Consider the following 23,466-nt stretch of genomic DNA (forward strand, 5'->3'; position numbering starts at 1 on the left):
AGTCATAAAGCTTATAGAGCAACTTCAAAAATCCCATTTCTGTCCCTACATATGTCATTTGTTTGTGTACGACTACAAATGAAAGAGCTGAACCAAGTCATGTGATAAAATCAGGTGACCTTTTCTTTTCATAGTCAAAAATGGACGAGCCGGAAAACAAAATGGCCGCGCCCTTGGAACAAAATGTGAGTGTTTCCTGATTTTGAAAGATCGTTACTTTTGTGGCTGCATATAGGTCTTTTAATTTGTTTCTATCGATAATTTTGTCAAGTACAACATTTGGAACATGAGAGGAACAAAAGCAAATACAAATGGCCCAAGGAAGCGGCGAAATGAAAGGTCAAACAACTCTCAAGAAATACCGACAACAGCGGCAACCAACACCATGACCACAATGGAGGAGGGTACCGACATGATCGACCAAAGCGACGTGTATGTAAATCGAACAGCATCAACAGGTTCTCGAAGTAGCAGAAGGAAGGAAATGAGGCAGAAAAAGGTATCATTTTAGAAAAAATTTTTTCGTGGTTTTATATATCATGTTGGCCTGTTGACTATTGTAAGTAATCATTGATCTCCATTATATCATAGAGGAAGGAACACTTCCTCCATGATTATATAGACTTGATAGGACATCGCGTCCGAAACGTGTCCCGCGTATTTTCAGGAGGATAAATAACAAGCGTTGCAAATTTCATTGCGTGCACTTTCAAATGGAGTTTCTTAAAAACCGGTTGAGATTTTTGTGCATCAATCGTCAGATTTTGAAGAAAAACTGAATTCTGGGCTCGGAATGGATAAATTTGGAAAGAATAATGGTTGAGATGTACGCAGCAGTGAATTACCGGAGATCAGCGTCAAGTTTGGAAGAAGGAACAGAAGGAAATGTGAGTCACTTTTTTTTAGTTTCAGAAAGTTTCTCAAGTTGCACTTTATAATGCTTAACTTTAAGCCTGTATACATGTAGGCCTAGTAAGAAATTTATGACAGTCTATCTAGCCTATCAGGCATTGTAGGCCTATATGAAACTTGACTATCTCAAAGTTGGGACCGTCTGAAATGCTACTTATTGGCAAAAGTGGTTTCAAAACTGAATGACTGATTTGTTGTTTATTTTCCCCAGATTTCACTGGAAAAATCTCCAAGACTGTGTTTGTCGGATCTAAAGATGCACTGAACCCAAATCGTGTGACAGACGATGTGATATGAGTGACAGAATTCTTCGTGGCAGAGATGAAACCAAAGTGAGAAGCAGAGTGCTGATGTTTCTGTTGAATGAAGTTACAAACAAAGGGATTCAAAGCCTTCAACGCAATGAAAGAAACTTTGTCTACATAACAAAATTATTAGTTCTGTGTTAAAATATTGACTTTTTTATGCCGGCAAGTAGTTGTTAAATGTAAATCTGTATGTCAGGTTGTGAACTCAACTTTTTAAGCTGATTTATAAGTGTCTGTGTTAAAAACGGCAGTAAGTATGTTTGGTCACTCATTTAAAGCTGCGCTTACTTTGTGCTCACAGAAAAGATTCTCACACTTCCATATATCGCATGTCGGTTTTCAATACAATTCACTCAATATACATGTATGAATGAATTTTATTTAGTACAAGTTTTCCTGAGAGTGTGTAAAATTAAAATCATTTTATTGATGATTTTTCAGTGTTGGCTCTTTGAAACCAGACGGAAAAATACACAGACAGTTTGAACATCCTATTTACTGACAAAACCTATTGCATGTCCTGGTGGAATTCTCAAAGGTTTATACACTGAACAAATCATGATTGAACCGACCCAAAGTGGAAATATTGCTCAAGCGAGACCATAGACAATAGGTGTAGAAAAAATGAATTAAAACCAAACACCCACAAAAAGGAGTTAACATTTGAGTGGGTTAGTTAATAAGAAAATGGCCAGTTATTTCCTGAAATGATATTCTTGCATTTTCTGTTTATTTTTGGCTTGTTTTCGGGAGGGAGGCCGAGGGCTTAGCCATCATTCCATGAGAAAAAGGTTATGTTGACCAGAAATGCACGGCATACAGCATCACATTACCCTCCTGAAGCGCCGCCATTGTTCGGCTGCGCATTTTGTACACAAACAATGCGCGATGTCCTCCAGTCTATACAATGGAGATCAATGCTAGTAATATTGTTAATATTTTAATTTTTTTTGTGATTTTGTTATTTCTGCACAGACATAGCCTAAATTAGATTTTAGGTGTTGCTCAAATCTCAGTGAGTGGAATTTATAGTAATTGAAGTGACTTGCACTGTATCATTGTTGAGAATATGATTCTTCCTAAGTGCCAACTGCTTTAATTTCAATGAAATTCGCATTGGGCCTAATAGCTTTGTTAATGTTAAAGGCTTTATCTTGTCTGTGTATGTCACTTATGATGCTTATTGTTTTCATTACATTTTAAATTTTCTTGCCCTATTTCATCAAACAGGGTCTTCTTTCAAAATGTTTCCATGTTGGAAAGTATGTTTTACTTGTTCTGATTTTACCTGCCATACTGAACCATGCATCACTATATCGGGAAGCTGCCGAGTTGAAACCAAAGGGTAAGGCTCCGATCGTACAACTAGACGTGCTTTCTTGTGTTTGTATAGATGACTAGTTGCCAAATTCACAACAGAAATGAAGGAATTAAGAAAGGCAGCTCATTTACATGTACTTAAAACCCTGTTTCTATATATGATATCCATGTTGTTTCACATGCTTTCATCTGCAAAGGTTAGTGAGATTGTCCCATTTTCAATTGACATCTCCCTCAAAATGATAATAAAAGTGCCTCCATGTAAAAAAAAAGCTTACTGAGGGTGCAAGTGCAAAAGTCATCTTAGATTAACACCATTAGGTATTAACATCACACATGTAAAAGATTCCTGAAAGTAGTATTGCTGTAATGAACATCATTTTATCAAGAATATGCCGAGACTACAAAGTTTGTTTACAATCCAATTGCTTTATTTTCTTAGGTGAGTTGTACGATGTTGGTTGGAATCACAAGCTTCAACTGAACTGTGCCGGATCTGGAGCACCAACAGGTAAAATTACATGTGGTTTTGAGGTAACCAATTGCACTGTAAATTAGCCCTCTGGAGGAGAAAATGTTAAGATCCCTTGGCTGTGTGGCATTGTATTACTGCTTGTCTTTGTTTTGATTTCAGTTGTCCTTGACGCACCGACTGGTATGACATCTGATGTGTGGTGCTTGATTCAACCTAGGATTGCTAAATTCACCAGGGTGAGTATCTTTAGATTGTAAGACAAATATTTGTCGAAAATTCTACTGGCAGGGAGTAACGTCCTTGATACTTTTGCAAGGAAAAACCTTCCTTAATCTACCCGGGTCTTCGAAAACGTCTCGGTAGACTTTTGAGCATTTACAAAAGTTCAGGTTAAGTTTTTAAAACATGCCCTGGTTGTGAAATGATTAGAATAATCCAGCAGCTAGCAATAGAGATAGAATAAGAATAAATGTTGTTTAAGAGTAATTGCCTTGTTCCCATTTCATTCAAGTTGGGGGATTGTAGAAATGAATTACTAAATTTTGTACCTGTGGTCTTTTGGTGATCCATTCCACAGGTGTGTTCTTATGACCGGGCTGGACTTGGCTTCAGTGAAAGGACACCAATGGTCAGTTTGGAATCATTCAAATTAAGACCAGTGAAATAAATTGTCCTATCGTAATTATGAAATGTAACTTGGGCAGGGAATCAAATGTTAGTCAGGGGTAGTTATTTCATAGTAATAAAGTTATCAACAAACGATTTAAAGATATTAGGGCAGCAAGTGCATATCCCAATGAGTTTCAGTACTGATCACTGATGTATGCTTATCAGTGTCTGTGCAAAGTCTTTTAATGCAAAATATAAACAACCAGACGAGTCGGAGTAATGTAAAAGTGCAACCAGCTGTGAAGACATCTAATTACAGCAAAAAATCTTTTGGTTGGCTTTTTTAACAGAATTTTTCATCAGAAGCCTACACAGTTGTCAATAAAGAGAGGGGTCAACCTAGCACCGTAGAGAGGTAAGCTTAAATAACCTCAAGTTTAATGCCTTCTTGAACAAATTAGCCCTATTTAGGGGAGGGTAGTGTAAGGCCTAATACATGTACATGTATTTGATTGGTAGGATGTGCAGGTATGGTGGTTTGAAACAATTATCGTCACCCCTAAAATATTGTATCATTGACTCCTTTTTTGTTTTTGCCTGTGTTGGTTGTTGTTAGTAATCAGACATAAATACTCAAACATGTAGTTTATTGCATCTTTTTTCAGGATGGCTGAAGACCTGTACCATCTGCTGCGATTTAGCAGCGACCAGCCTTTGCCATTTATCTTGGTGGGGTCAGAAATTGGCTCTTTAAATGCAAGGTTCTTCACTCAGATGTATGAAAGGTCAGTTGAAAGTTTACAGTGCAAACATTGTACAACAAATTCAAAGGATAAAATGGCACCTGCTCCAACAGTTTCCTTACATATGTACTACCTTTATTTTGAATTTTTGCATTTCATTTTGATTTTTTTTCCCTCCAGTGCTGTGGCTGACTTAGTTCTAGTTGACCCTTTAGTTGAAGGAATGTTTGAGCTAGACGATGGAATATGGAACAGCTTTTGGTGAGTTAGCTGATTTTTTGTCCAGTTTCCTCCTTTACAGACGTTTTACCTGTTTCTTCTACCTCCTCCATTTGACATTTACACGGTTGTCAACTGAGGAACTACATGTATTGTGGGGGGGGGGCTTCCCTGTAGTCATTTCAACTCTTCAAAAATTTCCTTACTCTTTTCAACTCGCCATTTTGAGCTTTAATTTGTCTAATTTTTCTTGCAGGTTTGAACATCTTTTACCCTCTTTCCAGTCACTGCAACTCTCTGCTGCTATTGGTCTATCCCGGATTGTCTTGCTACTGGGTCTAATGGAGCTGCCAATCACAGGCCAGGTTATACCAGAAGACGTTGTCATCAGACAAGTAAGAGTCTTTGTCATTGGTCAGCCGTTAACTCTTACAACCCTACCATGATTTTTTTTTTTCACTGAGCCCTGCAACTTCACTTCACAATTTGCATGAGGTAAAACTGACTTTTTTTATTGTCATTCTAGAAATACTTGCTGTGCCAGCCACGCCACCTGAGTTCCATTGTTGACGAGCATTATTTCATCAACCAAAGTCTATCACAACTGAGGTAAAGAAAATGCTGAATGTTACTCTCACATTGTAGAGACAGAAAAAGTAAGAGTTTTTGAGTGGGATGGGGTTCAGATTTTGCAAATAAATTTTGAGACCAGTACTTTGTGTACTGTCTGAGAAAACTGCCTCAGAAATTTTCAGTATTTATTTTTTAAAATTTCTTTTCAAATCCAGAACAGCGTTCCAAATCAAGCCATTTCCAGAATCAGTATCTGTGACCGTGATAACTGGCAACTATTACGATGATCAGCTACCCAGCTCACTCAACAAGGTGAGAGTTGTGGATTATCACTACACACTGGCAACTTTTATTTACAGAGGACTCAAGACAGTGTTGTATTCGAGTCCATTACAAGTCCCTGTATTAGTCAATCACAGATTATTCATTCTTAAGCCAATTCACAAGCTATTCAACTAAGCTATGACAAAAACATTCTTTTGTCACTGTTAACCCTGTTATTTGTAACTGGCCTTGTAAAGGGACTTGTGAAAGGACTTGTGATGGACTTGAATACTGGCTTAAAAGAAAAGTAGAATTATTGGAAACCTTTCGCAACTGCTGCTAATCCTTGATTGTTTTCGGATTCTTCTAGGTATGGGCGAAATCTCAGCAACACTTGATGTCCAAAATTCACCCCAATGCCAAGCACATCCTGATCAATGGAGCTGACCATCACATGTTATATCGCAATCCTAATGCCATCGTCGAGCCGGTACGCAAGTTGGTGAAACAGTGGCGAGCCAGGAATAGCGCTGCTTACCAGAGGAGCTTAAAAACAAATACAGATTCGCCCCCCCAGTGAACCTCAAGAAAGTAGGACATCATAACATTCAGCAGATTACACTAAAGAGCATCTTTAAAAGTGTTGGAGGTCTCGAGGCTGGCCTTGGCCTCTTGGCTCGTGGAACCTAGACTCTCCAATGGCATGATGGAGCTAAATAGTTTTTTTATCCCCAGGGAACATACTTACTTCCATTGATTGTTGTGTGAAAAGGATAGCTTTTCTGTTGCATTAGGCTACATGTACTCATTGAAATTGTTTTCCTAGGTTGGGATCGCTTGAAATAAAAACCTACCTCTTTTGTGTTGTCCTTCGGTTCTACATTCCATGACAAGTTCTGCTTAAAAGGTGAAATGTAAGCTTTCTGTACAAACTTTGTTCTCTGCAAATTTCTAGAAAAGAATTTTCGGCCAAATTTCTGATTCACTCTTTGACATTTTGAACGGTTTGTCAAAAATCAGGGGAACCAAAAATTGACCAAGAATTTACAGGGAGATTGGTTACTCTCTTCATGTGATTCCAAATACGTTGTTCATTCTCATTTATATGGTTGCAGGACTCATTTGGCAACTGTGTGAACTTCAAACTATCTTACATGTACCTGATTTTGTTTTGGGATTAATAGCCTGCATTTAAGCCTTACCTTTTTACATTTTAGTTTTTATGATTGAAAAAATATTGAGGAATTATTTTGTGAGGAATTATTTTGTGGGGAATTGTATGTGTAAAGAGCAATTAAAGTTTTACATTTTTCTCTTTTTGTTATGGTGGGGGACTCCATACTCCTACTTTGTTGAGAGAAATCTAAAAATTGAACTTTGCAACACCTGCCAAACAAGAGGGAATTATGCCAATTCAGATTTGTTTACTGGGTTGTTAACAATGTTAACTGAAAGTACATGTAACTAATCAATGAAACACAGCACTTGGTTTTTTAATAGACAAAATAATCGGGATATTGTGGATATAGATGAATCTTGTGTGCCAGCCAACAGTGCCAAAAGTACTCATGTTGTATGTACATATGTAATAACTGGCCTTGGCCTCGAATGGCAGTGACTCAGCCATGAAGGCTGTGGACTCGACTCCAACACTGATCTTTAACCCGTTGAAATAAACCTCTGGGACATGTCGCAACTTCAGTAAATAAACAGACAATTAAAAATAATGGATATTTCCAATGCTGGATGTACTGAGAGAGTATTATTCATTTTATAGTTAAGAAAAATCCGCTACATTCAATATCCATCCACTTTTCAGGAAAAACATACTGTTTATGAAAACTTTACGGGCCTAGTTTTACTTACAATCCCCAATCATGTAAACATATCTTGCCCCGAACATTTAAGAACTATATTTTTGCCCTATACAATCCAGTGATAGTGTTGTACTAATGCCACCTACAAGTCAGTTTTCTTGACAGTTTAAACAGATTTATTTCCTTTACACTTTTTGATTGTATAAACTCTCTATTTCCTGCTGTACAGTTGCCAATCTTCTCTACTTTTTATATTCATTTCAATTCCATACCTTTGTGCCTGGCTGTTTTGGCTTATCACCTTCGTATATGTACATAGTATTAGATGAACGTTTTTTATCTCTGAAGCAAAGAATAAATAAATGAATAGGAAAGTAACCCAGATGTACAGCTACATATATTTTTCTATATATAATTTCTAGGATTTCCATTTTCATGAATAGAACTATCAAGAATATGCGCAAAAAAAAGTAAAATGGATGGGTGACCTTATTTAACATAGAATTCAAGATTGATTTCATTCCCTAGATGTGAATCTTTTGACCACCCAATTTAAAGACAGGAATGTATTTTTGAGTTAGTAAATAGTAGCAGTGGTTAGTGGTGTTCAGTCAGTACTGTCTATGAAAATTAACATTACGTAATTCTGTAGATTTTATGAAAAAGGAGAGCACCTGAGTACCATTGAGTGTCAATTCATGGTGTTGGTGACACTTACGTGCCACAGCATCAAATTGAAACCACCAAATGCAACAAATGGTATTTTGTTTGAAATGAATTTTGATACAACTGCATGTATTAGCACAGGAATGAAAACTGACCACATTAGTACGTACATGTAGCTGGCAAAATGTTTGTTACACTTAAATAGAAAAAGATGTTCAATTATGCAAGCATTTCTCATAACACTTCCATTGTAGTTCTCACAAAATAAAAAAGATGATTCAATAAATGCCCCGTGTTGATCTTGCTAACTTATAATATAAATATAAGAGTGATGTGAGCGTCGCGACTTTTAATGAATTCAACTGACCTTTGACCCTGCCAGTTGACAACAGATTGGCTGCAGTGATGTACGTACATGTATCTTAACTGGATCAACGCGGGGAAAGTTCAAACCAATCAATTCTAAACAACACTTATCAGCACAAAATAATTCAAGGCAGAATCTGTGTGTACAGAATCTGGCATGTAACAAATACCGGCAAGGGGTTCTTAAACATGAAAGAAACATAAATATACACTAAAATAAAGGCAAGATAGTTTATAAGAAATAGGTAGGAAGTTACAAACTGAAACAATAAAAGCTTGGATACATTTAAATCATGGGAACATACATGTAGGCCTTGATCTGATGTCATGTGTTTTCATGTCTTTCAATCTCTAGCTTTTCACCAACATCATTTGTTGCTAAGGTGTTGCTTGTTGTCTTGGTAACAGTATAGACAGAATATGCGGTGACACCAAGAAATACACTGGAATGAAATGCAACAAAATCTTGTCACTGGTAATAATAATGCTTGAAGAGTTGCAGCAATGATTTTTTAGATGAAAGTTTCAAATTTTTCGGCAGTGTTGGCAATTTGCAAAAAATACCAGAAAAATGCGACAAGAAAACCAGTAAATTATGGAAACTGAATGGGTTTTTCATCATTCGCATTACTGAGAGGTAGCAACTCTTGAAAAACCGAAGAAAAATTGATAAATTTGATGACCTTTGCAGGTCTCTCCAGCACTACATGTACATGAAAAAAATCATGATCGGAATACCTTTGGACTTTCAGAGAAATATTGGGTACTAGTCAATATCACAGTTTAATTGTCACTATGGGTGCGTTCGCGCAGTTGCTCCTGTTAAAACCAGTAGGGCACATGCGCATTACACTCTGGTGTACTCTAGTACTCTAGCGAAAGTACACTCTCGCTGACTTGTGGGTCATACTCCAGCCGTTTGAATACTCAGGAGTATACTCATGTTAACATGACTAGCTCGATCGAACACACCCTATATTTTCTTTGTTCCCTGGTATTCAGGATTTTTGAATGTAAACAAATGAACAGTCTCTGTGAACCAGCTTACTATACCATTCACTTGCCCTCACCAACAGATTCTGTAAAGTGCCTTTCGCAGCCTGTGCATGATGCATCATCCATGTATATGAATATTCTTTGGGGGAATGGCTCTGTTGCATGTTATCACTAACCTTAAAGCAAAGTCACCAGTGAACATCCCCTCAAAGATGGCCAGAGATACTAGGATCAGAACAGTCTTGGCATTGGCTATGGCAAGTCTGGACAGCAGGGATGGGCTAGGACACCGACTAACACAGATACCAGTGAGATTCATTGCAGCTCCAAGGACACCACTGAAAAAACATTAGAAAAGAAAAGTGGATCATTTTGTCTCATTTGTTACTCTATCAATGCAAGGAATAGAAAGAAGACATAAATATAATTTTGATTACATTTCACAATTGTTGCCTGTGGTTTAGGGGTTGATGGTGTTTTGCACACCTGAGGGGGCAAATGGCACTTGAGGTGAAGCTGAGGGTGTCATTTGCCCCCGAGGGTGTACAAAACCCATGGACCCCATCACAGCGGGCAACAATTGTTTTGTTATACAAATGTACAATGGTCGCAGATTTCACAGGAATGACCTTATGCAAGGTGATCTAAAACACTTTGACAAATTAAAACCCTGTGAATAGTAAATTAGATATTAAATTCCAAGGAAAATTACAGATTGAGATGTCCTTCGTTCACATCGTTTTTTTTGGGGGGGGCGAGTCTAGCATTTATAACAAACTCTTTTGACAGCAAAACCTGGGATTCATAAAGCATTGGGTTTTTTTTGAATGGTTGAATTGAAAGAAATTATTGACACCAAAAGTATTGATAAGATTGAAGAGCAGACGAAAAGAGACATAGGCAAGAGCTTTTTATATGAGCAGCAATGCAGAAACAATGATCAGAGCTACAAGTTTCGCAAGCACATAGCTGGGAGCATGAACAGAAGTCTAATCATCTGGGGGCGGGGGACTCCGTCATGGTCAGAGTGAAGAGAGTGGCACATACCAATGGACACAGTGCTTCAATGTCCCCAACATAGAGCACATCTCCTACAATAACAGGTGTGTTCTAGTACCATTGCACCTACATGATACATGCACCCTTGTAAACATCTCACGCGATCAGTTCACAAGCAATAAAAATTCTCTATCTATGACCTGGTATAACAAAAAATCATGTCTAGGGCCAACAACTTGCACATCAATGATATTAAGAATTAAACAGTGCATGTACATGTACCTTTTCGGAAAAATAAGCTCCTTAAAATTAAAAATTTCAGGCCAGAGGCAACTGGAAGAGATCTGAAATGGCATTACCTTAAAATACAACCAATGTAGAATCGATACAGAAACCAATGAGGAAACTCCCGTGCTGCTACGATGTCACCTGGAGAAATGTAACACAGAGTACATGCAACAGCAAAGTGGCACATTAAACACTATTTATTTGAACTTGTTTGTGGCTTTTGGTTCAAACATCCTGAATTGGCAACTACACCGTAAGTTGGAAGCTGAATGAAGATATACATGTACTGTATATCCTCCCACAATAACTTTTGAAAGTACTAGAAAAATGCAACGCTTTCTGTCCCAGTTTCGGGCGTAATTTTTTAAACATTTAACTACAGAAAAAAAACAAAACACACACACACACATAAAACTCTGCAGAACAGGTTTCAATGATGTATCCCCAAACTCTTTCTACAAACCATGTATAATCATGGACTGCTGGGGAGTAACTTACATGTATGTGGTTTCACTTTTGTTTCTTTGATGTTCTTTGCAAGAACGTTTCTATTTGATTTGCATTTCATAAGCTCCTAAGTACATGTACGGGAGTCATTCTTCTTCAAAGACAAAACTCCATTCAGTCCGCTCACATTTTCTCAGGTACTTGCTGGAGGCAACTAACACCAAACTGAATGAAAATGGCTTTGCCGCAAGAGGAAAATGACTTTTCCAAGATTTTGAAAGTCATGCTTTAAGGAATGATGCTATTTGGACGACTGCTATAAAGTGTATGGCACCTGTTGGACTACTTCTGAATGGGTGTTTTCTCTACACCGTGGTGCGCATTAAATCTATGCAATCCATTGTCAATGTCTACTTGGCCAATTTGGCAGTTTCTGACACAACTAACTTGGCCTCCTTGATTGTTATTGCACTATGGCCGCGCAGTGAGCTACCAGGTGTTCGGATAGCCATTTTGTACTCGGTTAGTAACTTGACCAGCATTGCGTCCTACTCGATCGTAACTGCATTGACTTTTGAAAGATTCTTTGCCGTAACTCGTCCCCTGACATTCAGATCCCAGCAAAGCAAATCAAGAGCTGCCAAAATATTGGCAGTTTTGTGGAGCATGGCAATTGCAGCAGGTGTTGCATACCATTTCGCAGCTGTTTATGGAGGGATTGCTGGTGAAATAGCTGCTCACGTGATGATCATTCTATTTCATACCACTGGTCTGTTTATCAACGTGGGCCTATACGCTTGCATTGTCAAGAAACTACATGAGCAACCACACATTAGATCAACAGATAATCATCACCATCAGGTGCGAAGGGCAATCATCATGCTCATCGTGAACACTACAATTTTCTTCACCCTCAACATAACTTATATCACTCGATTTATCCATAATTTGGTACTTGTGTTGTCCAATCTCTCCCTATATGACAAAATCAATTTCCTCCATGTATATACCGATCTTCAAGTTGCCTCTTTTATTGTACATTTGTTGAATACCTCCTTAAACCCTCTGGTCTACAGTTGCACCAATAAAGACTACAGGAAGGCCTTTTTGACAGCATTTTCCTCTTGCTTCATATGGCATCTCTGCCCTTGTTGCCAGCAAAGCCAGGCCCCACCACAGCAACCAATTGAGGACATAGAACTCAAAGTAATCCATCAAAATCAAGACATTCCTAAGAAGTCACCTGAGCTCACTACGGAGCAAATCCACAAAGCCCAAGTGCAAGTCCACCAACTCCACGATACCCTACGAGAGCCAGTGGAACACAATGAACTTCAAGGGATCAAACAAAGCCAGGCCGTTCCACTCGAGTCAATGGACTATGTTGAGGAGCAAATTCACAAAGGTCAACTGTGCGTCCATCAAGTTGAGGACAGTCCACAAGAGCAAGCACAGATGACAGAGCTGCAAGGAGCCCACCAAAGCCTAGATGCCAGACTACATACAACAGACTGAACTGCACAACATGTCATGAACCCACCAGGAACAGACAACCTAGACCTGGTATCAACTACATGTACGAACCTAAATGAATACGATTTAGCCAGTAATTTCATTGCAGCATCGATATTAAGCAATCAAGATTTTATGGCTCACTTGTGACAGAAATTTTAGAATGTCTAAAGAGGAAATTTTAAAGAGGAAGATAGCTTGACAACGCAACACTTGATGAAGTCCTAGAATCATCCTTTAGCGTTATCTTTTCATTACTCTACGGGCAAATCAATTTTCCATGTAAGTAATAAGTGTTTGTGAAGTTCCCCGCCCCCCGGGTATATAATTTATTGCTCTTCAATCAGCTAATATTCAATGACATTTGATAGCAATACTGGCCCAGAATATCTTGGAACAATTCAAAGTAATAACAAAAGGATTACACATTTCAATGTGTATTTTGGAGTTCTGACATGACGAGACAGAACAGAGCAGAGATTATAATAAGAGTGTGGAATCAGGAAAGAAAAACATGTAAAATGCTTTCAATGTTGTTTGCAACGTTTCTGTTAGTCATTCAGTTTCCAAGTTACATGTACATGTATTTATAGCTGTGTCAATTTTGTGTTCATTGATCATTAAAAAGTGCAAATCAAATCTTTTTTTCTGACTGTTTTGCCCCACATCTCATTTGCTTAAGTTAGGATGTTCATGTACCATTATCTGATGCTTATCAGTAACAAGGTTTTACAAATGATCCCCTGAATTGCAGATATTATGTGCTATTTTACATTAAGGTTGTTGTGTCTAATTTCTGCAGAGCCTTAACCCTAAAAGAGCCGGAGACGGTGAGAGAGACAGCATCTGCCCCCCCCCCAACATTTTTCTGGCATCACCGCAGTGCAATTTTTCAGGAGCTGTGCCTAGAGGGGCTTTTAGAGTGAGTCTTTGTGGTCATTTTGCCCCCAATTTTGTGAACATCGAACATCCCATGCTTGTGCAGTGCACTTTTTCTGAGACAGGTCAGCCTAAAATGTATACGTTTTCAACTGCGGTGCTCAATGCCAGCTGGCATTGTAGCACAAATGACCGAAAAAAACCCAGGTCTGATTGAGTTCACAATTGTAATGATAAGGAATGTCTGTACATTCATGCCCAATTTCAAATGAAATCAAGAGTTGCACAGCAAATTCTTTGGGAGGGGGAATTCTCCCTCCTCCCCCATAAGAAGGGCCTAGAATAACCAGACTCTTTGAGGGTTAAAGTGTAGCTGCAGTTAATTTTTCTTGGACACAATTTTTTAAGTGATGTCATCCAAGGAAGACATAGTTCAGTGTATCTGGTTTGTGAATGACTTTGTCATACATGTACACGCACCAACATTTTTCTGTTCAAATTGTAAACCCAGAATATACATGTACTTGATAAAACATTTCTGAGAGAGGGATTGATGCGCGCTCGCCCAGCCAAATCTACAAAATTCAGGACATGTTTGTGTACTGTAAACCAATGTAACACTGAGGCTTTCTTCCTGGGATGACATCACACTTTTGCTCACAAATATGGAAATACTCATTAGCATAAAAACCAAACAGGCAGTAAAATACCCACTGAAGTTGTACAATAAAAATGAAAACAAGTTCTATTGAGACACAAAGGTGCACTTTGAAAGTCTGAATTAAAACAAATTGATTGCAGCTATCCTTTAAAGTGACAGGTGTTTACTTACAAAGGGCTACACAGTTTCAAAGAGCAGCTTTGCGCTGATTATTCTTCTAAGCCTGCACAATTTCTGCTCGTAATCAAAATCAGGTTACCAACCAAAATACTCTGTACCCAGTATGCCGTTTCGACTGGTTTATGGCTGAATAGCACATAAACTTGCTGAGCAACATCTTCTGAGTCTCTGTAAAAATGGCTCCAAGCTTTGTGATGGTAGACTTTAAGGTTTTACAATGAATTTTACTCACCAAGAATGACACTTGCTGGGGACAGAGCGACGGCACTAAAGAAATAGCAATAGAACAACTTCTCTACATCACTAAAGGGGAGGGGGTGAAAATAAACAGGGAAAGGATAGTCAGAATATATGTACATTCAATCATTGACTGTCAAAGACACATACATGTACAGTACGTGTATGTCACTCTGAGATCGGAAAATCCCAGCAGATGAAAGAAACATACGACACTTGCTGGGGATGGAGCAACGACGCTAAAGAAATAGCAATAGAAGTTGGAACTGCTGAAGTTCAGCCATCCACAGTTGTGAACAAGCTGGGTGTGTAGTTTTATTCCCACCTTAATATGGATCGACACATAACTAATATCTGTACGGGTGCATTTTACCATTTGTATAACCTACGTCACATTCGGAAATACTTAAGCCAGACTTGTACTGAAACCTTGGTTCGAGCATTCATTATGTGTAAGATCGACTGTTGTAATGGTTTATTATACGAACTTCCCCGATTCTCAGATATCAAAGCTACAAAAAGTGCAGAATGCTTGTGCCAGACTAGTGTGTAACTCTGCTAAATACTGCCACATTTCCCCTTTGTTGGTTAAATTACATTGGTTGCCTATTTGACAGAGAATTGCTTTTAAAATACTTTTGATAACATTTAACGCTCTGCATGGCTTTGCACCAGGTTACATCTCAGAATTACTACCACCTAAATCCCAGTCATATAGGTACAGTCTTCATAGCTCACAGGACAGGTTGATCCTTAGTCATCCCTATTGTAGAACTAAGGCAACTTTTGGAGACCGTGCATATATTTGTGCTGCTCCTAGGCTTTGGAACAATCTGCCCTTTCGTGTAAGAAGTGCTAAATCTGTCGACATATTCAAGATTGTTCTAAAACCTCATCTCTTTCATGAAGCTTTTTCCAACACCTGATTTTCATTTCTGCTAGTGCTGGGTATTGTTATGTACAGTTGAGTATATTTGCTTAGCATCGGCACAATATAAATGTTCCTTATTATTATTCTTATTTTCATTCCAACTACAAGCCAACATCTTTTCACCCTATCACCCTTTGGGTGGAAAGACATAAGTCACACGTTACAGTCAGTAACTAGTGATTTGCACTCATTGAATTGAATCATTAAGATATAAACACTGTGCACAGGGACTTATGATATCATGGACTAATCCAAGTAGACGCCATTACTGTCGCAGCACTGCACTCTAGTGCACATTCAACTGATGCACAGGCATCTTGGCAAGTCACAGCACCCTACTGGTCAAAGAGGCATCTCACACATGAGTACCACCTGTCCACGAGTACAATGCAGTGCCACCCCAATAAAGGCCTCTAATTCTGGGCACTGAATTTGGCGCAAGCGAAAAACTATGGGTTGTCTTCAATAGTCCTAAATCACAATGTCACACTTTGTTTATGTGTAAACTTTGCTAGGGCAGCAAAACTGATTGTGTCCCACCTCACTGCAATAGGAGACATACACACACAGCGTGACGTCATTTTGTTTTACAGTGTAGGTCTACAGACCTCTATCTTGGGGCAGCCATCTTGCTTTTCTACCATTCAAAGCAATGTAACCAAACTGAGGCTGGAAGGAAAAAACGTCTGTTCCCTTTAATGTAAGGGGATACTGGAAACAAAACAAACATGGCAGTATCATGATAAATGTCTACTTTAGTTCCCTCTACAGTGAGCTACAAAACCAATGTCTTCATACCAGAAGCTAATGCACTGCACATAGACCGTACTTAGTAGTCTTTGATCTAAACAATGTAAAGTGTCCAACCATACCTTAGGTTTATTGCCGATCCTCTGGCTGTGGAGTAAATGGCAAAGGAACTGGCTGAGAGGACATAGATAAGCATCCAGAAATAACCCTCTTCATAACTCCCTTCATCTCTCTAAACATTGGGAGAGAAATCATCCGAAATTCCTCCCAAGTAAATTACTCGTTGGTGTATCATGGTACAGAACTGTGACCCATTTATTTAAATTTGTTTATTTGTGAACTAAGGGTCGGGTTGAATGTATCATGGATAATGTTGTGTCTACAGGCTGGGGTTGAATGTATCATGGATCATGTTGTGTCTACAGGCTAGGGTTGAATGTATCATGGATCATGTTGTGTCTACAGGCTAGGGATGAATGTATCATGGATCATGTTGTGTCTACAGGCTAGGGTTGAATGGATCATGGATCATGTTGTGTCTACAGGCTAGGGCTGAATGTATCATGGATAATGTTGTGTCTACAGGCTAGGGTTGAATGTATCATGGATCATGGATCATGTTGTGTCTACAGGCTAGGGTTGAATGTATCACGGATAATGTTGTGTCTACAGGCTAAAGTTGAATGTATCGTGTTGTGTCTACAGGCTAGGGTTGAATGTATCATGTTGTGTCTACAGGCTAGGGTTGAATGTATCGTGTTGTGTCTACAGGCTAGCCACTTTACCCTACTTGCCTATTGCTACCCATTATTGTATTAAAAAAGAGAGAGAAACTGTAAGGACATGCTGTCCAGTTGTTTCAGGACAAAAGAACACATGACTCTGGTAAGCCATCTTGGGACAAACTAGTGCGTACACACATATGCACATGATATACAAGCTTTTGAGCTTCCGAAGTGAAAATTATCATGAAACCTGAAAAATAAAGTGTTCCATGTTCCCAGATTCAGGGCAAGCCACTGACAAAACACAAAAACTACAAATAAGCCACGACTTTTAATATGAGAAGTTTCCTGACCTGTGGATCTGTTACCCACGTCAATATTGCAGCAAATGTCCCGGCAGCCATACTGAATGCAAGAGAGGGGAAACAAAATGAAAATTCTTTTCAAGGTTGAAGGAAGTAAATCAAGTTTCTCAGTCATGCTCTTGGACCTTAGAAAGTGAAAGGAGGGTGCATTTTAGCTTGTTAGCAAACCTTTCTGCATATGAGATGCAGATCACTTCCATTTATATAGTCCTAATGAATTGAATGGAATCCACTGGTTAAATTTGTGTGAATCTAAAATTGCTCGCATGCAGCTTCACGTAAAATTATGAGATCATCATTAATTTACCTTAACACTCCCAAATCCTCCAAAATGCTTTTCTGCAAAATGGAGGAACTTGGAGGATTCAGGGTGTAGAGCAAAAGTGCATGGCTGATTTCGAAAGATGCCATACCAATACATGAAGGTCGTGGATTTGACCTTACGTTGTTTGTGCTTAGTCAAGTACAAATTCAGTCCAATGTTTCTTTTGAATCAACTGCACAGCTCAAATTGCCATTCGCACCACCTCGACATGATGACAGGAATTGCCAGAGGATTTTGAAGGATTCAGGCAGTTAGGCACACCTCCAAATGACATTTTCAAGAAATTTTGGAGGATTTTGGAGGCTTTGGGCTGAATGCAATTTTTTCATGTTGAAAATCGGAGGATTTCAGAGGATTCAGGATGGTTCCTAGTCAAGAGGTCTAAGGGGATAGGGTTAAGACATATCAGGGTTATGTCCACATTGAAACTGAAATCAATTAATGCAATGTAAACACACCTGGCAATGTTGGCCAAACTGAATGCCTGGTTGTTGATGAGGATTCCAACAATGTATGCAGGAAACTCAACAGTGTTATGAATAATGACAAATGCAGGAACAACCTGCAACCAAAAATGGGAATGAATTACACCAGGGCTTGAAAAAAGCACACCTGTTGAGTGACACTATAACTTACATGTACAGTATAATTCTACTTTGGAAGAGGTTTCTCCCACAAGTTCTTATAAACCACTAAGCTGTTAATGCTTATTGATGCACAGCACAGGTCATATTAATCACTGTCAATACACAATACACTGTAGTATGTCAGTATATCTTTAACACCTCCAAAGTACATTTTAAATCAACTGAAGAGGCATAGCATTGTAATATTTGGACAGAATGAGAATTTTCAGTGGTTAGAGGTCACATGTCAATTTCGAAAATGGAGATTTTGGCACACACACAAAAAAAATGATCTTTAAGCTGCATACATGTAGCTATTCACTGCTATTTTGCCCGTCTCACCGGGCTTGGGCCGTTCAGGTATGGGTGATGTATTTAAGCACAACAACTCTCACACCAGAGATGCGACCCGTTAGTGGAACTTCCCAGCTTCTTTTATTCCTAACACCAGAGGGCGCGCTGTGTCTCCACCGTGAAAGTCAATAACGTATTGACAACTTTACCGGTACCTTGCCTAGTACTACTACTATCACTAGCATGACAAGTGGCATTTCCATTGTCCATGGAAAATAATGTTCTTTGCTCCATGTTGTCCAAATAGCCTTCTCTGTCCGACATGCTAATGAATGCCTCTGCTGTTTTTGCTTGGGTCCACCATATGTGCTTGGCCTGATTTTCCACCTTGACTCTGTCCTCCGTGATCATATCTTCCATGACTGTTTCCACGGCAACTGTTTCCTCCGTGACTGTTTCCTCAGCTGTGGCCTCAGCCTCTGTCGTTACTGTTACTGTGTTGAACTTGGCTGCGTCCTGAGGCTCCTCTTCGTCCACGGCTTGGATCACACGCTCTTTTGAGGTGGCCAACTTTGTTACAGTTAAAACACTTCGACTGCATGTGCGGACATCTCTGTGGGTGATGCGCTCCCAGACTGTGGTAACACTTGCCCTGCCTGAATTGTTCTTGATTCCCGGGCCTCTGGGCTGATACACGATGAACTTCACCACTAGAGGCATTAGCCGATGATGTGGATGGCGCTGGTTTCCCTTAGTGCTGCAGATTTTCACACTCTTTCTCAGCCATCTCCATGGCAACGGCCTCTTCACATGCTGCTTTCCGTGTGAGTGTTTCTCTTACTCAGCAACTTTGCCTGGATCTGTTGTAAAGTCCATCCACCAATGTATCACACAGATTGGTCTCCAACTCAGTTCCATAGCCACAATGTCGAGACAGCTTCCTTAGGTCATTGATATGCATGTAGCTAGCAACAGTTTCACTTGCCTCTTGGTGCCACTTTCTGAATGGCGTTCTCAGTGTGATTTGAATTCATGTAGATGCATAATAATTAAACAAGATTGTTATCTGTTCAAACTCTTTTCTGAGGGGTTGTCTGGGCTGACATAATTTGTCTCTATCTCGAAATCTGCTGGCCCAATCATTGCCAGAAAAACACTATCTTCGTTCTCACTGGTAATTTGTTATGCTCTCATCTGTATTTCTAAACGGAGTTGATAGTTGTGCCCGTCCTCCTTTTCTGCATCAAAAGCTTTAATGGTTCCAATAAACCCTTGACCACGCAGTTCCGCCATGCTGCATCGGGGCGGTCAAATATCGACACATTGGGGCAAAATTTCTCTGGTATTTTGCTCAAATTTTATGATTTTCTCTTACTGAAAAGTCACAATATGCAGACTGCTGTTCCTTATTTGGTATGTCCTGGGTCTAAAATAAACAATCCCATTCTCGTCACCAATTTGTTACGTACATGTATCTAAGTACAAGAAATGACACACTGGAGATGCGAACTGTTAGTAGAATTTTCCAACTTCTTTTATTCCAAACACCGGAGGGCGCTTCCGCTATCACAATAACTATGGAGTATAGACATCTGCAGGTGTGTAGATAATGCAAATTTATACAAGTATTACAGAAATGTTAATGCTATGAGCACATTTTCAACTTTAAAGGCATGAATAACTGACCATGGGGGTGACAACCACATGAAAGACTTTTGGGAAAAAACAGGGGGAAATTGTGTTGGCGGTACTGTGAGTGTTGATGGTGTATTGACGGTACCCGTACAATTACATGTAGTATGACACAAGCACCACCTTCAATACAATTAAGTTCAAAAAGCAGATTTTGGATTGAACTTTACAGACGGCTTTGGTGTGTTTACTTACAAGTTTTGAAAGAGCTCTGGATCCTGAGTAGATGCTCCCCACAAAAAACATCATTGCAGGTAACCATGGCAACAGAGCTGACCTTGTATAAAAAATTAAAAAAAGAAACCTCGCCAAATTAACAGACATTAGTAAAGTAACAAACTTACTGATGCTATGAAGTTATATTGCTATGGACCAGGCTAATGGATCAAGCTGTTGGATAATGTTATTTAACCATTTATTTTGAAGTGTGTTAAACTCTTAAAATTTCATGACCTCTTTTCAGTCTTCTGGTGGCAGTTCAACACAATGTAAGCAGCAAATTACAAACTCCTCACAAGGTGATATTTGAAATGATAAACTCGAACAATTAAAAAGCAATCTGTTACCTGTCGTAAGTAAGCTTGATAAAGCCTCGATTGGCGGCAACAAACAGAACGATGACGCCAACTGAAGTCTGCCATTCTTGGAACAGCGTTGGGTATGTGAAATGCAGCACAGACAACACGTACTGAAAAAAACAAGATGGTCAAAGTCATTGATACAATGCGGTGCAAACAGCGAGACCAGCGAAAAATCAAAATGATACTCCAGTTTCTGCTGTGGAGGTGAATACTGGCTAATGTCGACTCATGCAGAGAAGCTGTGCATGTTCATGACAATCACAGGTACATGTAGAGTGTATATCTGTAAGGTGAGTCCTTGATTGGGTTAATCTGAGACAGTGCATGTCATAGACCAGATATTTAAACTGAAAGGAACAGCAAGTACCTAGTTTTTTTAGGAGAGCAACACTGAATTATTTGATTTTCTGGACATTTCAAGAAAATCGTTTTCCTTTCATTAGAAGTTATTGTCAGGCTGTTTATTGTGGCCATTTGAAGGTCATTTGCACAATTAACTAGGCCTGTACATGTATCTGTATTTGTGCTTGTTCCCAAACCAAACAGATCCCAACTATATTTATGACCCATTAAATGACTGAGAAAGAATTGATGTGGTAAGCATGTAAAAACATGTAGACAAAGTACAATGTAATTATTCCCCACGGTGACCTACATGTAGTATTAACCATTAGAAAGTGAAAACATGTCCAGAAAAATTTAATTTAGAAGGGAAAATACAGAGTTGTTTACTTAGACAGGTTAGAAAACAGTTCAGTCTCATGGCATGAAAGGGTTTATGCACGGGGTGTCAAGTATAAGTAGCGTCCACATTTGGAACTCTTCCAAGCCTTACAGGCCTAAGCAAAATGAGGCTCATTGAAAGCTTTTTCACAAAGTCCCCACTTTTTGGGGGGTCGAACTGTTTAACGTCAACAAGCGTCAACACACACAAATAGTCAACAAAGCGTCAACGACTTGGAAATACCCCCTAAAGATTTAGAAGTGGATTAAGCATAATTTAGAGACTCTAACATCTGTGTGTAAGAGAAATACATGTAGTGAATTTGTTTCCAGATTCTCGAAGGGAAATGGAATTTTTTGCAATGTATGGGGGTCACCATCTTTTTAAACAAGATGGCAGCTGGTTGGGCTGTACGAGCAGGCCTGATTTGTCACTCAAATCTCCACACTCAAGTACATGTATCATTTTTGATAATGTGATACATTGAATACGTCTATGTAGGAGCCTGACTGATACTGCATCCACCAGACCAGCGACCAGTTTTCGAGGTCATAAAGGCTTTTTCTGTAATCTAAAAAATACAAACAAATGCAAAATAATGTACTAATCACCTTCCCTTGATCACAGACAATGTGAGAAAAGATGATCAAAACGTGAAAACCTTCACAGATGTTTCTCAACAGAGTGATCTCCGATTGCTCTCACGAACACGCAACTTGTCATGACTGTGACATATTTTTGAGGTTTGTATAGGAAGTACAATGTACGGTGTGTAAGTGAAGCCATATGTAAAATAAACGTTTGCCGCGGTGTGGGGCCTTTTGTACAACTTTATCTCATCCTATACATGTGTACCTAGTAAAAAATTATGATCTTAAATTTTGAATTGGAAATAAAAAGATAAAACTGCAGGTGTTTCTTTGCTTTGAATTCCAAAAGTTTCCCACTGTTTTATTATTTTTTCAACCGCGAGCCTGTGTTTATATTTTCATTGAACAATAAACCACTGAAAGTGATAAATTGACGAATGTTTTCGATTGAACATGCGCCATTTACATGTACACGTATTTCTAACACTGAAACAATCCAAATGTTTAGTGCTTACAATAGAGATTATGTGCCAATGATTCTCCTTAAAAATCTGAATAAAATTGTATTCAAAAACTTTACTGCGCTGTGGGGTTGGAGGCAAGGGAGACCATGGCAAGGACTATATATGTACCCGTATCTCTTGCTGGTAGACGGGTGACACGATAACAGTACTTGATGTTTGTCAAGTGCAAGCAGTTTTCAAACATGCACTGGCCCTACGACGTTAGGTAGTTGAAGTTGGCCAAGTTCAGCGGGTCGAAATTGGTGGCGAACATACTTGTCATCGTCATCACTATCTACGTCGCTGTCGTCATCATCATGTTCAGTTGTCAATTGAGTCACATGACTTCAGTCATAAACGAAAAGCATTTTAAATAAGATTTTAAGCTTTGCATCGTGGATGAAACATGAGAAATGGGTTTGCGGGTAAGCCATGGAATCAATCTCTTTTGGAAGAGGTGTGGTTCTTCAAAGAACCGGTGAGTATCCAGTTTATACTCACCGGTTCTTTTAAGAACTACACCTCGTTCAAACGAGATTGATTCCACGGTGTACTCACGACACCACGTAAACCAAAAGGGCTCAAAATCACTACACACAAAGTACAATGCGAGTTCTCGAAGTAAGGCCAGGTATGATGTACGTAAGTAGGCGCAAGGTTTACCTTGTTAGTAATATTGGTAGCAACAAACAGTACACAATAGACGCCTATGAGTGACCATGCTGCCATACAGTTAGATGAGTTATGCCGCAAAAAAAAAAAAACATGCAAATTCCCTGTCTCCACAACTTGGGTAGACTTCTCACTGGGCACCGGCACCACGCACGCCACGTAAATGACATAAACACGGCCGGCATCGGCTGCAAGTAGATTAGTTATATAGCGCCCC

The 23,466-nt window shown here is 39.1% G+C and overlaps 2 protein-coding genes across 6 annotated transcripts in view; one reads left to right on the forward strand and one right to left on the reverse strand.

Moving 5' to 3' along the window:
• The window catches only part of LOC110980430 (uncharacterized), a 32,084-nt gene extending 24,466 nt beyond the window's left edge, over nt 1-7,618 (forward strand). For 4 of the 5 annotated variants that reach the window (XM_087132422.1, XM_087132427.1, XM_087132426.1 and 1 more), the window contains 13 exons: nt 135-185; nt 272-499; nt 2,451-2,565; nt 2,983-3,051; nt 3,175-3,251; nt 3,593-3,643; nt 3,975-4,039; nt 4,290-4,409; nt 4,548-4,628; nt 4,843-4,981; nt 5,113-5,195; nt 5,375-5,471; nt 5,794-7,618. In XM_087132422.1, the coding sequence (XP_086988548.1) occupies nt 135-185; nt 272-499; nt 2,451-2,565; nt 2,983-3,051; nt 3,175-3,251; nt 3,593-3,643; nt 3,975-4,039; nt 4,290-4,409; nt 4,548-4,628; nt 4,843-4,981; nt 5,113-5,195; nt 5,375-5,471; nt 5,794-6,003 (1,386 nt within the window). In that variant the 3' untranslated portion in view covers nt 6,004-7,618. The remainder of the gene's footprint in view (nt 1-134; nt 186-271; nt 500-2,450; nt 2,566-2,982; nt 3,052-3,174; nt 3,252-3,592; nt 3,644-3,974; nt 4,040-4,289; nt 4,410-4,547; nt 4,629-4,842; nt 4,982-5,112; nt 5,196-5,374; nt 5,472-5,793) is intronic. The other variant, XM_087132423.1, reaches the window with a different exon arrangement.
• Nucleotides 6,694-23,432, reverse strand: tmem241 (transmembrane protein 241). Its single transcript, XM_022237095.2, has 10 exons — nt 23,241-23,432; nt 20,746-20,867; nt 20,375-20,456; nt 18,026-18,129; nt 17,231-17,282; nt 16,275-16,384; nt 14,467-14,537; nt 10,627-10,696; nt 9,445-9,606; nt 6,694-8,715 (listed from the first exon to the last, which is right to left on the reverse strand). Exons 1-10 carry the CDS (start codon nt 23,304-23,306, stop codon nt 8,598-8,600), a joined length of 957 nt encoding a protein of 318 aa, XP_022092787.2. The 5' UTR covers nt 23,307-23,432; the 3' UTR covers nt 6,694-8,597.
• Between the last annotated feature and the right edge of the window lie 34 nt (nt 23,433-23,466).

This window comes from Acanthaster planci, linkage group LG02 (genome assembly GCF_054643075.1).
Source record: "Acanthaster planci isolate LZ-2023a linkage group LG02, COTS_SCS, whole genome shotgun sequence".
In the NCBI taxonomy this organism is placed as follows: domain Eukaryota; kingdom Metazoa; phylum Echinodermata; class Asteroidea; order Valvatida; family Acanthasteridae; genus Acanthaster; species Acanthaster planci.

What these genes read in the sequence shown, in the direction of transcription:
- tmem241 (XM_022237095.2), bottom strand. Translation starts at nt 23,306, where the DNA reads ATGGCAGCATGGTCACTCATAGGCGTCTATTGTGTACTGTTTGTTGCT. An exon ending in CTACCAATATTACTAACAAG is followed by an intron (nt 20,868 to 23,240) that starts GTAAACCTTGCG and finishes TGTTTTTTTCAG; the next exon opens with TACGTGTTGTCTGTGCTGCA. An exon ending in GGATCGGCAATAAACCTAAG is followed by an intron (nt 14,538 to 16,274) that starts GTATGGTTGGAC and finishes CCTCCCCTTTAG; the next exon opens with TGATGTAGAGAAGTTGTTCT.